The sequence below is a fragment of the Chiloscyllium plagiosum genome, unplaced genomic scaffold, assembly GCF_037043375.1.
Source record: "Chiloscyllium plagiosum isolate Xiang-an unplaced genomic scaffold, Cpla_swu_hap1 HiC_scaffold_34, whole genome shotgun sequence".
In the NCBI taxonomy this organism is placed as follows: domain Eukaryota; kingdom Metazoa; phylum Chordata; class Chondrichthyes; order Orectolobiformes; family Hemiscylliidae; genus Chiloscyllium; species Chiloscyllium plagiosum.
In genome coordinates this window covers 28,577,078-28,596,075 of record NW_028270172.1, presented here as the reverse complement: position 1 = coordinate 28,596,075, position 18,998 = coordinate 28,577,078, and the positions used below count along the sequence as shown (strand labels likewise).

Below are 18,998 nucleotides of genomic sequence, written 5' to 3'. Positions count from 1 at the left end.
GATATTCTGGCAGGTGATTGGCTCTTGGAAATTAAAAGTATGAGTCAGACTCCAAGAGAAGAGACACATATTAAAACTGCACATCACTTTCCTATTGAGCTCAAATTGTTTACTTCTATCTTTCAGTTTAATTGCAGGCTGGTGACTTGAGATAAAAACATTTTATGGGACATTTTCCTTATCACTTTACAGGAAAATTGTAAAAATGTTTCTATGTTGTGCATACTGTTCAAGAACAATTGTACCAAAAAAAAAAATCAATGAAAACAAAAGAGAGGAACAACAACAAGTTTAACAGAATCAGCAAAATTGTATTTGTTGGTTAAGAATCTACATAATTTAGCAAGTCCACAAAGTTGGTCTGAACATTTACACAGGTCTAATAAACTGTCAAATTCTATTTTAATTTTAACCAACTGTAAAATATAAAATTTAAGGAAACTATGAACCTTCCCAGAACAGAAAACTCTTAGAGTAAGGTTGTTCAGGTAGAAGTTACATTTGAGAGATTCTTGAAAAACCATCCACAAAAAACATGATTAACAAAGCTACCTATCTATTTAATTAAATAACCTCTTAAAAAATATATAAACTTTCAAATGCGCCTTGGAGATTGGTTTATGCATGGGAGAAAACATATAAGTACTAATAAAAGTCTGAAGAACTGAAAAAGAAAGTTCAGCTCACTTAAACTAAAACCACAGGATATATGTCCGTGCAAATAATCTAGATTCAATCCTGGCATTCCATGTATTTGGGATGAGTGTACATCATTTTAAAGTCTTACCAAAATGCAGACTTGTAACAAAAGTGGGAAAATATTCAAGTGTTTCAGAACACTAAGAGCATATAGGCTTACCGTTAGAATTACCGTTAGCAATAAAGTCCATTCTCATAATTCAGACAAACAGGTCTCAATTCACAACACTATCCATATAGCAAATATTTCTTTTGTTTTAGAAGTCTGAAACAAAGAGGTTTAGTTTCTTTCTGTGTAAATATTGAGACAACTGGATCATTTTATGTTAATATTTAAGCTGAAAGTTTTGGTACTCTGAGAAAGGGAACTTGGAATACAGTTGATTCACTGAGATTTAAAAAAATTACACTACTATAAAAAATACATTTTTTGCAGCAAATTAGCAACTACTCGTAGGACAAAAAGGTCTTCTTTAAAGTCTACACTTTTGTGCATTTCTCTAAAATTGAAGGTGTCCCTTCATGTTGTCAGAAGGAAGCTGGTTTTCTCTGAGGCAAAGATGCAGTCTTGGCAAAACATCACAAAGTATAGAATGCAAGGAATGACCTTGAAGAAGCTTTGATAACACAGGAACACAAGATTGTCCTAGTGCCCTTCAGATAATGCTTGCCTCTTGTTTATCTGTAACTATGAGGTCTTGAGACATCACTTAAGGTTTAGAATATGCAGTCTCAGTCTCCCTGGTTGGCAGCATCTGGTCTCATAGTTGAGTACTGCTCTTATTCCACCCAACCAATTCCCTAGCCTCAGCAACCCCGACCCTCCCAGCACTGTGGTACGCATATTGTAGTCACTGGCAAATATACAATCTTTTAAAACCAGGTATGATCCTTTTCCTCAGGGTCTTCCTTGGAAAGTGCGAATAATGTTTACAAAGAGAGAAGGTAGCGCTGATAGCAGCAAACAGTGAACAATGCAATCTTATGTAGTGCATCACTGTAAATGTCTTTTAAACTGTACAAAAAAAAAATCAAATCTTTACAAAACCAAAAAAAAGAGACAATTCAGATGCTTCGGATTTTTCTGAAGAAAACAAAATATCTTTCCACAGCAGTCCCAGAAAGTGGATTTTTTTTTTTTCAGACTTGACATGGTGAGCCTATTGTAGTGGTACTGCCTGTCTCCTGAGCGTTAGGTTGTGCCACATTATCCTGCTGTTCAGCATCAACTGATGGGCTAGGAGTGTATGGAGGAGGAGCATCACTCAAGCTGCAAGCGTCATACCCTTCTGGTATAGACAGGGCACGAGCTTCTTCAATACTACTGGCTGCATACTCTGTATACGGTGGAGGTTTCAAATCATCTGTGTAGGTAAATAAAAAGAAAAGTCTCTCTCTTAAAATACTCTTCATTAACAACATTTTAGTACAAGATCCTGAAGCTGGGTTGTCAATATTTATAACCAAGGCAATAAGCATGAAAGTTTTATGAAGATTTTGCTTAAACTTCCAGTACGCACAAATTTTATATATAAATAAGACAGTGAAAACGAGAGTGAGCAAGAGAAAAATGCACAATTTAGTTTTACTTTGTGGAAAGGGAAAGCCAAAAAGTGCCATACCCAGACTTAACTAAAGCACTTGCCCAACTACACTTTGATCAATGTCAAAGGAACACACAGCATTTGTATCTCCTAATGCATTGAATTATAGATTAAATACCAAAAGAAATTAAAGCAACCGAACATGTACTCAAAAGAAAAACTTGTAACATATAGGCCAGTGTGACTTCAAAAATGTTGGCTCATCTGCAAATTAAGCATGCTACAAAACTTTGCAATTTGACAGCAATTTTATCCATTAAAGCAGGAGTTAGACCCCATTTGTTCATTAAATATAAATAAACAATCAAATAGACAAAATGAAATATTTATTTGAATTGAAGTTCTAGAGTTAGGAAATGATATCCTACCTGACTGACCTCTTGACACTGCTTCATATGGAGGTGGTACCTCTAATTGACTGTAAGAAGGTGCAGGAGGTAGTGACCCAGAAGGTTCACCAACAGAGTTATCATCCTGACCACCATACCAACTATACCACATAGGACTCTGCAATAAAAAAGGTTAGCCATCATCAAATTTCAATTTGCATCAAGTTTTCATATGAGACATTAGACATATTTAATTTCTTTGATAGCAATCTGCAACCTCTACCACCTCTAGAAGGGCAAGGGCAGCATGGGAACATGGCCACCAGCTTGTTCCCTTCTAAACCTTGCACCATCCTGACGTAGAATTCAATTGTTATCCCTTCACTATTACTGGGTCAAAAATATGGAGCTCACTTTCCAACTGTACTGTGAGTTTCCTTACATCCCAAGGACAGCAGTTCAAAAAGGCAGGTCACCATCAGCTTCTCCAGGGAATTAGGCATGAGAAATAACTGCTGTCCTAACTGATGACACTCTCATCACATGAATCAATAAAAGTGTAAATGAGCCACATTATGAATTTAACTGACTATCTGATTATTTGCACACTCAGAAAAATTCAGAAATTGTGGGTAAATTAGAGTCACATCCAACAGCTGATGTATTATTTTGGGCTTTGCAAGCACAGGCTGTTGAGTATGGACTGTGCTCTGCCTATTAATATGACTGAAAGGAGTATGCTGTTTGACTGAAATCAATCAATTAGCTAATCCTTGGGCCAAATATCCTACGTAGCTGACATCGCAATGGCATTGAAAGCAGTCTACTATTAGAGAGGATTTTGCAATTGAGTAGCACCTGCTGAACAATCCTGGGTGTGCTAATAGCTACATTATGGACTAATTGAAAATGATTAGGCAAACACGTATTGTAACTTTGTATACAGCCTCTAGCATGTACAAATATGATACACAGGGACCTGCAAACATAAGAGGACTACATCAAGCCTTGCATCTTTAAAAGGAGTTTAGTCAGCCTATGAATATCAATTGCTTGAGATAAGTATTGCCATTGAAAAATCAGAGTTAACTCAGCAACCAATCAATATCCTTTCTCTGTTGTATAAAATATGATTTGAAATTTTGTACTGTACTGGGGTATTCTGATGACCCCAAAGTAAAAAGCTTTGGCTATACAAGTACAGTTATAGTCTTAACAGACATCAAAATACATTCATTAATTATTTTGAAATTTGTGGCATAATTATGGTCATTTTAAGTTTTATTTGTAGGATATAAATGAAGATAGGCAAAAGGCTAAATGGAAAGCATATGCAACATGCAACATCTCATACTGAAGACTACAGAATGTGCCAAAAAGGGTCTTGGATATACTGGGTGACAAAAAGTTCACAGAATTTGGGGGAAGAAAACATAATTTGGAAAACCCAGTGCATAGAATAATCATATTTGTATTGCCACACCATATGCTGCTGCTCATGTTTGAAGACTACCAATATCAAATTACAATCTCTGAGCTTGTTTCAGGAATACTGAAGAGATGCAAGCTTTAGAATCCTGCTTTGCCCGCTGTAACATTTCCTGCAATTATTCAATTATATTTTCCGCTTCCAACCCTTTCCTCATCACTGGCCAGTCTAAACTAATTGTAATGGAATCAGCAAATTACATTCCATTTCAACACCAGCTGTAGCTTTTAACAAGGATATTTCTTAAAATTATGGTCAATGAACATTCGCCCATACGTTTAGTCAATAAATTGTGGAGCATCTATACAGGTTTTCTTTAACTTGGAAATTTTATTATTGCTTTTATAGACACTGAACAATAGCATAATCTGCTCAATGCTTTTTGTAAAAAAAAAGCAAAATCAATCTTTGACTGTCAATTCTGTTTGAATATTCTTACACAATTTCAAACAAGAACTCTTTAGAATAGTCCCGACTTAACATTCCCTCCTAGATTCTGGGCTGTCCACTATCTTTACCAACAGCTCATTTGAATCAGGAAGGCACGATTGTTTGAGCTGACCACCTGATTTCTTTCTCCTTTGGTAACAAAAGCATTACAAACACAGAAATGTAATCAGCAAACTTAAGTGAAGAGGGCAGACTGAAGCGTTAGTCAGTTCAATCTACTAAATTTCTAATTTATGACCGAGACTCAGTTAAAGCACTGGGATTCCTCCCCCCTCTGCAAGACTTCCAGAATTCAAGTTAAAATGAATAAACCATGAAACTACAGACAAGCCTTCATCAAGTTAATGAATTAAAAACTCAAAACATAGAGAGCTCTCATTTCACTTAAGAAAACAGCGGATTAAAAGCCAATTTTATTGTAGTAATCTATCTACTATCCAATGACAATGGCAATGTAGTGGTAAAAGCACTAGACTAGGTAGCCCGGAGTTCCAGGCTATTTCTTGGAGGACACTATCAATCCCATCAGGGCAATTAAATTCAATTATTGAACAGATGTAATTACTTTTTAAAATCTGGAATTGACAACATAACAGCACAGTTGGGAGAGAGCCACCCTTGCAGTCCTCAATGTTGACTCCAAACCTGTGACCTTTCCTGGCATGCGCTCAACCATGGAAGTTTGCTGATTACCCCTATGATATTCCCTCAGTCAATGATTCCTTCACATTGAACAGCACTGTGGGTGACAAAAGCAGAAAATGAAGTATTCGAGTTCAACATCACTAAGTTTGTTCAGTAGTGGTGCTATTGACCCAAAGTGTGTGGATCCTGGAGGACTTTTCTGCTAGACTGGTGCTGTGGCAGGTGAAGGAAACAAGGGGAAATAAGTAGTGAGACCTTGTTCTTACCAATCCAACCTCTGTCACACACACTGCTGATTATGACAGCATCAGAAGGAAATCTGTCAACTCAAAACTAGGTAGCTGTGATGCACTGTGGGCCACCAACAACAGTAGATATGTATTCAGTGACAATCTGCAAGTAGTCTGGCACATCCTTTACCATGTCCTTCACCATCAAACCAAGTGATTAGCCCTAGTTCAATGATGAGAACACAAGTTTAAGACAACTGTCATAATGACCACAAAGATGATGAGATTTGATTAAAAAAAAACACTAATACTATTAATTTGTATGGTTGGAAGAAATAATGTATCAGCCTTAGGAGTAATTTTCAAAAGGGACTTGGATAAAATGCAAAGGAAAACATTGATAGGTTAAGGAAGCGGGATGAATTGCAAAAGACTTTAAAAGAGTTAACACAGGCTGATAGGCTGATTGACCTCCTGCACTAATTGATTCTATGAGATGTGGTGGCATATGTTGAACCAACTGTTTATTTCTTCACCCTTAACGAATTGGTCTCTTCTAAATTGCTGAGATACGCAATCTATTTCTCGCTCGGGAAGAGGTGCAATATCTCAGACCAAGTTTTTGGCTAACTTTTTGTCTTATGTTTACTAAGCTCATCGAAGTGAGGAATCATAAAGCATTGTGGCATAACTGAAATCAAAGATCATTGAGAGTGCGCTCATCCGGTATGGCCAAGTAACCTGTTAAATTTGGAAAAGGATGAAATCAATGGTCAAAAATCCGATACAGAAACAAGATGAGGTTAAGATTCAACTTGTCAATAATATGAATTAGAATGAAAAAATGAAACCATGGTATTGCATTAAGAACATGCAATATAGGACAACTACCCTGAGTAAACTGCAGTCAGTTATTTCAACAGTTATTTATCAGTCACATACAATAATAGCTAAAGATTTTGAAACATATTAATGAAATATTCTAAAAAGATTAACAATCAAGTGCCAAATTTTACAAAAGAATGCCTACATAAACTGGTAGATCTCTACTGTTCAATTTTAAAATCTAAGGGAAGAATCAAGCTGTCATTGAATTAAGACCGGTAGGATCTATTTTGATTTCATAATTACTAAAAATTAACAGAAAATTCAAGCTATCAATCCTAGTGAAACATTTAGAGGAACAAGGAAATATCATAACAATTCTATAGTTCTGTGAAGTGTATCTACTATTTCATCACTATCCCTTTCCCTCAGCTCTTAACCACCTTCATCACCCAACAGGAACATGATCATTAAATTTACTTTCAACAATTTTGTAGTGACATGCTTGCCTCAAAGTCAGCCTTCAACAAAGTGCATTATGTTCAAATTGAATACAATGCATCACAAGGAAGTGGGGAACAACAGGCACTTACATTTTGCCGTTCACAGAGTTGATGGAGATAGGCCCTGCCGCCAACAATCACTATCTGGGCATTCCGTGGATTGCTCAGATAAGCATCTAATTGTCGTTGCCTTGAACGATACCAGCAAATGTAGAAGAATATTTTGATAATGATAAATATAATCACTATTCTGTTGGAATGAAAGAAAATTCATTAGGCCATGATATATTTAAAATACCCAATGTCTGGTAAAACAGTTAGCTTATATTTCAAATTATATAAGGCTATTAAGACAAAATATACATTATAAAATGCACTGGACTTTTTTTACTTGACACTGCATTATATCATTAGCTGTCCTACAAGTTTATTAGCTATGGCTACCTTACAAAGCAATTAAATATGTCATTATTTTGCAACTTTACAGATTAGTACTCTTGCCTCAGAGTCAGAAGATTTTGGATTCAAGTTCCACTCCAGGGGTTTGAGCACAATATTTCAGATGACAATTCAGTGCAGTACTGACTGAGTGTTGCACAGTCAGAGATACCATCTTTCAGATGTGATGTTAAAAAAAGTCTGAGTAAATGATTCCATAGTACTAGTTGCAAAAGAGGAAAGTCAAGACATATCCCTCAGTAAACAAAAAAAACACCCATTTACATTTTTATTTGTGGGATCTTATGCATAGATTGAATACCATTTTAAGTTACAATTGTGATAGGCTGCAGAGTAATTTCAGACATGGAGACAGAGAAATGTGCTACATAATTTAGTTTATGGTAACTCATTAAAACAGGTTCCATGCTCTTACTGCAGAGTTTGCAAAATGGACAACTGAGAAGAAATTATAAGTTGTGGCCAATATTGCTCCCACGGACCAAACCAAGACCAGATTTGAATCAGCTATTTAAGTTCACTTTAATAGTGATTTTTGAGAAGATTTGTAGCTCAGGTTGAGGTTCTGAATGTAGATTTGCTCGCTGAGCTGGAAGGTTCATTTCCAGACATTTTGTCACCCTACTAGGTAACATCTTCAGTGGGCCTCCAGGCAAAGCACTGCTGATGATTCCTGCTTTCTATTTATATGTTTGGGTTTCTTTGGGTTGGTGATGTCATTTCCTGTGATGTCATTTCCAGTTCTTTTTCTCAGGGGGTGGTAGATGGGGTCTAACTCAATGTGTTTGTTGATAGAGTTCCAATTGGAATGCCATGCTTCTAGGAGTTCCTGGGCGTGTCTCTGTTTGGCTTGTCCCAGGATGGATGTGTTGTCCCAGTCGAAGTGGTGTCCTTCCTTATCTGTATGTAAGGAGTGTTATCTAGACCTCTCTAGATCCTCTTTTACTAGTCTCCTTACATACAGAGAAGGAAGGACACCACTTCGACTAGGACAACACATCCATCCTTGGACAAGCCAAACAGAGACACACCCAGGAACTCCGAGAAGCATGGCATTCCAGTCAGAAGTCTACCAACAAACACATCGACTTAGACCCCATCTACCATCTCCTAAGAAAAAGAACTGGAAATAACATCACCAACTCAAAGAAACCCAAATATATAAATAGAAAGCAGGAATCATCAATAGTGTTTTGCCCAGAGGCCCACTGAAGATGTTACCTAGTAGAGTGATGAAATGTCTGAAAATGAACCTTCCAGCTCAGTGAGCAAACTTACTTTCATTTTTATTAGTTACATATAAATAAAGCACTCAGGTACCCAAGTGAAGCATGCTTTGTGATTAAAACTAACTCCACAGATATTTTCAAAGCTGAAAAAAAATGTAGATGCTGAACCCCTTTTTAAGCAGCACAATGACATCCTTAAAATGAAAGTAAAAAAGGAACTGTAATTAGATTTTAAGCTCACCAAGAGCAGAAATGACAAGAACAAAGACAAGCAGCATTACCAGAGGAATGCTTATTAAAAACTAACTGCAGCTGATGGTTGGGCAGGATCCTCAGGATGGATAAATTGATAGCCAACAGCAGCTTTTCTCAGTAGAGAAATATTTACCAAAAAAAAAAGCTCATTTTCAAGGTATTCCAAGACTAATGTGGAAGCAGTGAAGTAAACTTCATAAGATTATGGTTAAAATTATGATGACTAGAGTTATATACAAATTAGCCAATTTACTTCAGATCTTGCAAAGTTTAAAGAATATTTTTAAAAATTTCAATCCCACATGTCTGCAAGATATTTTTTCAAAAATTAAACGGAGCTTGGATGTAACCTAAAACACATAGGATCACTGCAGTGAGTAAGTGTGCAAAGTGAGTGACACAGTTTATTGTAACTAATTATTGCAATTTCTTATACTGACATTATCATATTTTAAAAGAGTACTTACATATACCAATAGAGTTCCATTGTATATCATATGAGAAGACTTCTCATTACCACGGACAGAATCCAGAAACTGTAAAGTCAGAGCAGAGTTGTTTAAAAGATTATCCCAAACATTCACTACCAGACACAGTAGTGATAATAGTTCATGTTTACTGTTCACAAGATGCATTTTTGTAGTGTTTACACATGGTCCTGTCCCTTAATACTTAAACATAACATTACATAACACAACATCACTAGTCTGCATTAACAATCAATTACAAGGACTTCATGTGGAGAGACAAACTGGAAAATGGAAGTTTCGATTTTTAAAAAATCTCTCAGGAAAGGTGGTTGTTGCTTAATGGTTACACAATGGCAACTAAAAACTGGATTTTGTATTTTGAGACACATATTGGCCCAGGTATCTTTGGGCTAAAATAAAAGCCTAGCAACAGCTTTGGATTTGCTTCATGTTAGTTTGAGTGATGATCTGACTGCATTTGCATTCAAATCTCCTGAAGACTGTAAACCAGTCAGATTGTGCATGGAGGAAACCAGCATTAAAAGACTCAAAACAAAAATTTCTAACTCAGAAAGACTCAAGATCCAAATGAACAGCTAACAAAATGAGGATTACTGGATTTGAAAACAAGATATCATCGCTAAACACAAAAATAACAGAGAGTTACCTCATTCAATTTTGTGGTTTAGAGTCTTGATCCACAGAATTTCTTCTTTTTTGTCTAGATTTTGCACTCTCAGTGTTTCAGCAAAACTGTTTGTTTTATTTGGAAATGAATTTAGCATGTTTGGAATAAAGGGGGCATAATTTACATTTACATTTAGTAATTAATAATACATTTTAGCACTTATTTATTACAGCAAACTTATCATTTAACCAATGTTCGTATTCTTGTTTATTGATGAAACCTGGTCTGAATTTCTTTTATCTTAGATAGTGGTCATAGCCAGATAAATTGACATATTAGTGATTTACTAATATGGTAATTTATACTTTTACGAAGGTCCACACAATAGTGCGGCTTGATTTACAAAACGAATTATTCAGAGTTAATGAAGTGCAGTGTGATTGCATACTTTAGGCAAATACCCCATCCAGTGGCACAAAGCGCATGCATACATAGAGAGGAAATGGATTTCATTCGGAAGCAGCACACAGCAGTCGGATCATGTCTTCTTCAGTTATGCCAACAGGTCACATCAACAGCCTTGGTCCCAATAAAGGTCCCTCCCTAAGCAGCACAGTGAGCTAACTGCAGCAACGAAGCAGTGGCTGAAGAGTTCCACTCCACAAACACTGCTGTGGAGAAGCTCCACATTTTCAACTCCAGCCTTCCCGAACCTGTCATCTCTAGCCTCTATATTACACTTGCCTCTGTTTTCTCTCTTTGTGCAGGCGCTTCCTGCGGACTGGACAGTTGATGGGCCTCTGTCCATATGTGGTGGACATTTTGGCATAATAGTTAATCACTGTCTGACAAGATCATTGAGAATGCTCTCATCCTGTATAGCCAAGTAACTTGTTAACAGACACTATTTGATTCATAGGAGTGGCTAATTGACTATACAAAGATCAGATCAATATCCATGTTTGCATCAAGGCTGTAATGATGCCTCAAGCCACATACTCTGTACAGAACCCAAACTGAGCATCATTAAGCACACCAATATTCAGTACGTGCCACTTGATGGAAAGGTTAATGACACCTTGCACCGTTTCCTGAATTCCCAAGCCATGTCCTTGCATGTATTATAAGCAGTAGAGTGTGATGGTATACTTTTCACTTGCTTGCTTAATAGAACTCCAGCAACACCCAAGTAGCTCAACACCATTCATAACAAAGCAGTTGCTTAATTGACACCCCATTCACCATTCACATACAAAATGTATCGATTGGGACATTTGGGATGATAATAAATCACTGAGGTGTGACACAGCATACTCGAAGCAAATACATAAAAGTTGTCTGAGGGATGGGTCACCGGACCAGAAACATTAACTTTGATTTCTCTTCACAAATGCTGCAGATCTGCTGAGCTTTCCAAAAAACTTCTGTTTTTGTTCCTGATCTACAGTTCTTTCTGTTTTTATTTTGCATGAATTGCTTACTCCTACTACCTTATCTTGGTGAAGATCTATGGAGTTGGTAAATTGAGAGAGAAAAGATATTGCAGAACAGATGACCTTACAAAATGATTGACTTGTCAAAAAAATGACAGAATGAAGTAATTTTACTAAGGTGACCATTACTTTTAAATAAACTAATCAGAATTTGGGCAAAAAGACCTAGCCAATCTAATAAACGTTCATGAACAATTCATGGTTATTGAGCCAATTAGATTTCACGATAGCTTTGATCTTGCATAGGGTAGCAGTTAGCAAGTGTTAATAAATGGTGATTCTTGGTGGTTGGTGTACAAAGTGGGAGGAAGATAGAAGGAGAACTTCAGTCAACAGATGAAGGGACCTGTGTCCAATCAACTAGCTTCATGAACTAGAATCATGAAGAGGGTCAACTGAAAACCATCTGTTTTTATTAAGTATCAATTATTTTGTATTTATCAGAAAATTTAATAAATTGTAAAACTTGTGAAACATGCTTGTACACGAAATGGGTTTCGTAACTAATCAAGATTTTTAAACTGCAGATTGTCTCACTCAAACTTAGCCCATAATTGTCATTACCTTTAATTTAAGACTGAAATCAAAGCCAATCCTTAATCTTACATTAGTGCAAAGTGGATAGTCATGAGTAATGTGGGGCTCTTTAAAAACTAATACTGGCCATATTGTCAATAAACAAAGAACTGGCAAACATTGCATCAGTATTCAGAGCAGAAGAAGTCAGCATGCCAGACATATTAACAAAGGAATATTAAATCAGAGGCAGGGATTCACCAAAATTATCAGCAAAATAACAGTAATCAAGAAAATAATAGTAATTAGCAGTAATTCCTCTCCTTCCAAGGGTTTCCATCTAGGGTTTAAAGGAAATAGGTAGGCATATTGTAAGATTATATTTGAGGTATCTCCAAACACTCTCCGTTTGAAACATTCCTCAAGATTGGTAGATTGTGCATGTCATTCAAGAAAGTTGGGAAAGGGAAACTAGGGAATTATAGACCAGTCAGCCTAAGATTTGTTGTAGGGAATTTCTAGAGTGTAGACTTAACAATAGAATGATGGAACACCTCGAAAGTTTTCAGTTGATTAGTCATGGACTTATAAACAGGAACTTAAATTTGAGGAACCAATTGAATTGAATTTTTTTAGAAGGTGGCTGAAGTAAGACGTCCATGCGTGTTGTTTGTATCAACTACAAGAAGGCAGTTAACAAAGTCTCTTAAGGAGGCAGTTAAATAAAGCCTAGGAAATTGAAGCAACAACTGAGCTTCTTAGAAAACTGAATGAGTGACAGCAGTGGGGATATTGGACAGGAACTTTGATTGAAAAAACACTCTAACAATGCCGTTCAAGAACAGAGTGCTGGAACTTCAGCTATTCGAATTTATTAATTACCGAGGTGTTGAAAAAAAATGCGACATTTCCAAACTTGATGATGACACTAAGCAGTGCTAAATGGAAGCATTAAAGCAAAGGGAGATACAGATAAATTAAGAGGATAGGAGAATCTATACAAATGAATTTCAATGTTGGCAAATTAAAGGTATGAAAAGCAATGAACAAGAACTTTATAAAGGTTGAAAAGCAATAAATTGTTGAGGTTTAGGTAATTCAGGGGTCCAGGTACATACACTGGTACAACTTCACAAACAGATGTCGGACGTCATCAAAAAAGCCAATAGAATGCCAGTCTTTATTTATATCTGGAGGATTAGATTACTAAGAGATAAAGGTCACAGACCTGACCTTCAGTTATACAAATTCCTAGTTAGACCACATTCACAGTGGTGGAAGTAATTTGGGTTCTATACAAAATTAAAGGTACACTGGCATTTGGTAGAGCACAATGCAGATTTAATAGAATGATACCAATGGACACAAAAGGATTAAGTTACAAGGAAAAAATAGATAAACATAGATAAGCTACAAATCAGAAGGTGTGGGGTGTTTTGATCAAAACTCTCAAGATGTTAAGGGGAAAATCAAGGTTAATTGTGATAAACTTCTTCTGCAGGTTGGGGAGGCAAGGACTTGGGGCATTATTTAAAAATAATGAACTAAAGATGTGAACACCAAAATTAAGAAAGACTACTACACACAAGGATTCAGACCTGGAACTCACTTTCACCCAGCAATTGATGCTAGACCTATTTGCAATTTTAAAACCTGTTATGACACAAGGTAAACTCCTCTGCTAATTTAAACCCGACACACAGAGGAGCTCACCCCATGTCGTAATCTGTTAAGTTGAGAGGCAAAGAACTACCCAGAGGGAACTATTTAGAGTAAAAATTAACAATTTTATTCTTTAAGTCCAACATTAAAACAACTATTTACAACTCCTTTCTCTTAAACCTATCTTTTACCTCCCACTCTACAATACTGGTCTGATAAAGATTTACAAAAAAAAATGATGTTTCAAAACCAGCCAGCTTTGTCGATTCTCCTTTGTAGATTTCTCTCCGGGTTTTCCTGGGTTGTCTCTTCTTTAGACTTTTGCTGCACAACGTTTGTTTTGGACAGGTGCCTTTCAGGGAGCTATTTGGCTAGCAGTCTATATGTGTTGGTTTTCTTGGCAGTTCTCCCCCACCTATTCAAAATGTCCTGTTTTAAACTCCAAAACATCTGATCATTTCATTGGTTTGATCATCAAAACACTAAATTTAAATTCAATTGGATTTTGGTATCTTGGAGCATAATTTAAACTGATTGGCTGAATTCGAATTTGTTGTGTACCGTGGCAACTCAGCTGCACACTGGTTTCACAGGCAAATGTTATATTTAAAATTTTTCAGCACACTCTATGCCCAAGTCTGTGCTAGCTTCTAGTCTCTCTTAAAGGTACAATACACACCTACACCTTCAGAACAAACCAGAGATTGATGAGTAACTGAAGTTAGGTTACATTTCAGGAATGATCCAACTGAACGGCAAAACAAACTTGAGAGGCTTAATGGCCTACTTCTGTTCCTATGATCACAAAATAGTGCTGTCTCCCCTGTTTCAGTATCCTGATCGTGCTTATCTTTATTCAGTGGTCCCTACAATGGAAAACAGATTTGTTTGTCGCATTACCCCCTCATGATCAAAAAGCTTCCAATTAACAATCTACATTCAATCAAAATATCAGAGGACAATTATTGCCTTGGAACCATTAGTCATCAAGGAGTCAATACCTTTAAAAGCAGGACTGTAATCAGGAGACCAGAGCGAAAGTTGGCAATGCAGAAAAAAACTTTCAAAATATACAGATTTTTTAAAGCAATCCAAATCCAAAGAGGAAGGCAAAGTCTTCGAGAATTAAAACAAAATACATTAAATTTCATGTTAGTTTCAATGATACTGATGCTGATCAATTTAAAAAGAGAGAAAGAAAGGAAGGTCATAGTAGTACTCTTTTAAAAAAAAAATAATGAAACATGCTCACAAGTTAAATCTCAGTTGGCCTGAGAGCAATCAAAAATCAGAATGTTGTTGCAAGTTTATCACTGGGGCATTCTTCAGCAAAGAATAAAATTATTCACCAACTAATTTACAAGGAGCACTCAATGACACAAATCATCCTTTTTCACAATTCTGGCCATTTTGTTTTAGTTATACATAATTACTGTACTTCACCAAAATGCTGCAAACCTAACAATATTATTTCACGTTTATATAAAGTGCAGAACTTTTAGTTTTTTTTATGCCTGGCTACTGCGCTGATTTGCCTGCAGAAAAGCACTCTTGTGTAGGACAATGTAAAGAAAAAAAACAAGAACTTTGAGTGAACTTAACAGCACTCAAGGACAGAAACAAAAGCATTCCAGTTATCAAAATTCCTTTTAATGCATTGAATGTGCAAACTGGGAAGATGCATTTTTGAAATAATAACAGATGATCAAACCAAATAAATTTTCAACAAGTTTTGTCTTTGCCTTAAAGCAAGACTTAATAAAAGTGAAAATTCCATCATCCTATTTAGTTTGAACTTGCTACTACATATTGTCTACAATGTGTAAACTTTTACAGTGAACAGTAGTCAGGTTTGCCTTGATGCCTATGCTTATCTAATTAGGCCTACCAGTTGTTTCAAAAGAATAAAACAAGAAGTTGATATATGAAAGAAACTAATTTACCAACAGTAGAATCAGTTGACATTTTGGTCCAAAAAGCAAAAGTCTGAGCTAGAGGATGCTAGACTTGAATTGAAAAGTACGATAAAACATGAGAAAATAATTAGGAAATCATTACTGCATTTTCAAGTCTTATCAAAAAACGTGACCAAAGAGCATCTTAAAATTGAGTGCACTGAGAGCTACATTACAGAAATAAAATGACTCGCAACCTAACTTCAGTTACCCATCAATCTCTGATTTTAAAATTGAAAATAGATTGAGCATCAATTGCTGGTGCAGAAGTGAATTCTGGGCCTGCACCTTTTGCGTGCAGTAGTCTCTCAATTTTGGTGTGGAAATGTTTAGCTCAACAGTTTTAAATGATGTCCTAAATCCTCATCTCCCCAACCTGCAGAAATAGCTTATCTCAATTAGCCTTTTCTCCCCCGCTTAACATCTTGAGAATTTTGATCACAGCACCCCACAACCTCCTGACCAATAAACACACTCAGAATTTCCTAATGTTTTGTATGTATTTTTGATTCAAGCCTGGCATCCTATAACTCAGGCTTACTTTTGTTTTTTGCACAAAGATGTCAAATAGTACAATCCTCTCATAACACCCACAATTCATTTGTTATTCAAGTCAGAGCAGTTGGAAACATAAATGTCAGAGCACAGAATACATTTACACAATAATGTGTTGTTTCATAGAATCACACATTACAGAGGATGCCCTTCAGGCCACTGAGTCTCTACTGCCAAAAATACACTGCTACCTACATTAGTCCCACTTTCACACATTAGGCCCATAGCTTTGAATGTTACGACATTTTAAGTGTTCATCCACATGCATTTTAAAGGTGGTGAAGTTACCTGCCTCAATTACCCTCCCAGACAATGCATTCCAGATACCCGGTACTTTTGAGTTGAAAAAAAAGTTTTCCTCAATACCCTTTAAACCTAAATTTACTTTAAAAATGTGCCCACTTGTTTTCTACTTTGAGTAAGGGGAGAAGATGCTTTCTATTCACCCTGTCCATGCCCGTCAATCTTCTACATCTCAATCAAGTCCTCCCCTCAACCTATTCTGCTCCTATGAAAACAACCTGAGTTTATCCAACCTTCTTCATAGTTGAGATGCTCCATCCCAGGCATCATCCTGGTGAATCTCCTCTCCGTCCCTCCATACTTTTATAACATGCTGGAGAATAAGATTCTGTATTGTTATGAAATACTAGTCTACAACACAACTCTATTAAATTGTAATTCAGTTGCTGGAATCTACCTTTGTCAGGACACATTATCTGTGTTAGTTAGATAGAATACATGCATAATATTATAGATCTACATACATTTTGAATCCATACACTAATGTTACACTTTGGATTTTAAGTATTTTGTATCTCAGACCCATCACTTAAGATAGCTAGAGCTTTTGAAAATTTTTCTAATTTGTAAAATTCTTACATTAATCAAAAAAAAGTTAAATGAACAGCTCTCAAGAAACACTGATTTATTGTGAACGTGGATACGAGCCCTTTTCAAAATATTCATTCTTGGTACGTGGGAATGTCTCCACCAAGGCGAGACTTTATTATCCATCTTAGAAACTCATTTTTGAATTGGTTTTTAACCCAGCAACATTGAATGAACAGTGATTTATGTCCACATCCAAATACGATTTGAATTGGAAATTGTACGCTCTGCAATTTAAACAATGAACATCCAATGGGCTGTCTTCCATTAATTTACTTACTTCTTATAAAGACTCAATAAGGATGCCCACATCCCATTACAGAATTAAAAAATTACACTACCAAGAGAAGATCTCTCTTCCTAAAACAGTGTCATTTTGTCTAAGAACTCTTAGCATCTATCCTATATAGAGACATCAAATCATATTGTAGCCACTACCTTATCATATGCACAAATCAGATGTACTAAGTATCCATTGCTATTCTCATAGGATACAATGTAGGTATTCACAATGGAAAATCTGCTTAGAAAAATTTTATAAATATATCTTGCAAATATATAGCACTTACTGAGAAATATGAAGTGTAAGCAAAACTTAACAGGATTCTGTTTACCAAAGCACATAATGCACTGATCCAAACTCTCTAACTAGAACTATCTGTTGTTGTAAAACTTCAAAGTGATGCTAAATGGAAGTAACAGATGAGCTATGAAACAGCAGAAAGTTCAAATATCAAGAATTTAAATGTGACAAAAAAACATTTTATCACTGAAAGGTGTAATGTGCCTGAAGGTCCAATTGTTCATTGCTTGGTCACAAGAGTTTTGAATCATTCCTTCCACCAGTTTGGTGTACGAATTCAAACATTTTGTGCTAATTAAGTTGAAATGCCACTTTTGTTTAACAAAATAGAGACTAGTGTTAAAAGTCAAATAAAGCCTTCATTATTCTCGGCCAAAAACTGTCTTCATTTCTCTGCTGCTCTTCCACCAACTGCACTATAACATGTGGGGGAAAAAACAATAGCGAAGTGTGAAGTCATCCAATTTGGATCCAAAACAGTTCGTTTCTGAAACGGTAGATTGAAGTTCTGTGTAGATCCATTTGTTCCCCAGATGGAAGTACAAATGTAGCTGACTTTGCAGGAATTGCCTGCAAAATTGAAATCTCCTCAGAGGCACCAGCTCTGCATCTGGAACACCTCTGGCAACAGGCCCAAGAGACCCAATCAGACCTGACACCTTACCTACCCGAAGCATTCACCTACTTAAGTGACATCCTATCAACTCACCCAGTGTATGATACAATATCTACCTGTGATCAGAACTTCCAGATGAAAGTATTTTCTAAATAGTGAGGAGACAAGTTCAGCAGCCCAAGAACAGAAATCACTAAGTTATTGTATATGCCCAAAATAACTGGTTAATGGAATGTTGGCCTTTACCTCATGGCTTCTGGAACTAGAACAAAAAGCTGTGCAAGATATGTTAATTAAAAAAACCCACTCATATCCTATTTAGTATTCTGTTCATTTGTATATAACCTGCCTCAATAAAGAGACACACGTCTTTGAAGCTAAACAATTCAGTGACTGAACACCAGAATTATCAAACTACTCTGACTTGGTCAGTATTATTATGAGGTGGGATTATAAAGCTACACATTATTCTAGATTAACCATTGTGCAGTAAATTATTCAACTTTAATTAGCAATTTTAGCAGTTAAACATTCTAACGTTAAGAAGGTAAGCTTCTTGTTTTAAAGTATTAATACCTGTTAGAAGAATAAAAATGGTGGGTGGGGATGGACAGGTGAGCGGGGTTGAGGGCGGGCATGGGGGCAGTGTTGAACAGGGTTGGGGGCAGTGGTGGACAGGGTTGGAGGCCTGCGGGGTGGAAGTGGATAGAGTTGGGGGCCAGTCACCTGAACAGGGAGCAGACCTCACAGAAAACTCCGAGCCCCAAATAATCAATTATCTGAACAAAATAGTGCCCGCCCATCTTGTTCGGATAACCGAGGTTCCTCTGTATTTGTAATGCTTCTGGAGCTGTTCTGGTATTTGCTGTACTGCAATTCTACATTATTTAAATTGTTGGTTGCATTGTTTTC

At 36.4% G+C, this 18,998-nt stretch overlaps 1 protein-coding gene across 7 annotated transcripts in view; it reads right to left on the bottom strand.

The window, feature by feature from the left end:
• Nucleotides 1–290: 290 nt before the first annotated feature.
• LOC122564419 (uncharacterized) overlaps nucleotides 291–18,998 on the bottom strand; it is an 88,764-nt gene continuing 70,056 nt past the window's right edge. For all 7 annotated transcript variants that reach the window (XM_087978577.1, XM_087978578.1, XM_043719259.2 and 4 more), the window contains 4 exons: nucleotides 9,185–9,253; nucleotides 6,865–7,024; nucleotides 2,672–2,810; nucleotides 291–2,063 (listed from right to left, as the gene is read on the bottom strand). In XM_087978577.1, coding sequence (XP_087834703.1) covers nucleotides 1,840–2,063; nucleotides 2,672–2,810; nucleotides 6,865–7,024; nucleotides 9,185–9,204 — 543 coding nt within the window. In that variant the 5' untranslated portion in view covers nucleotides 9,205–9,253 and the 3' untranslated portion in view covers nucleotides 291–1,839. The remainder of the gene's footprint in view (nucleotides 2,064–2,671; nucleotides 2,811–6,864; nucleotides 7,025–9,184; nucleotides 9,254–18,998) is intronic.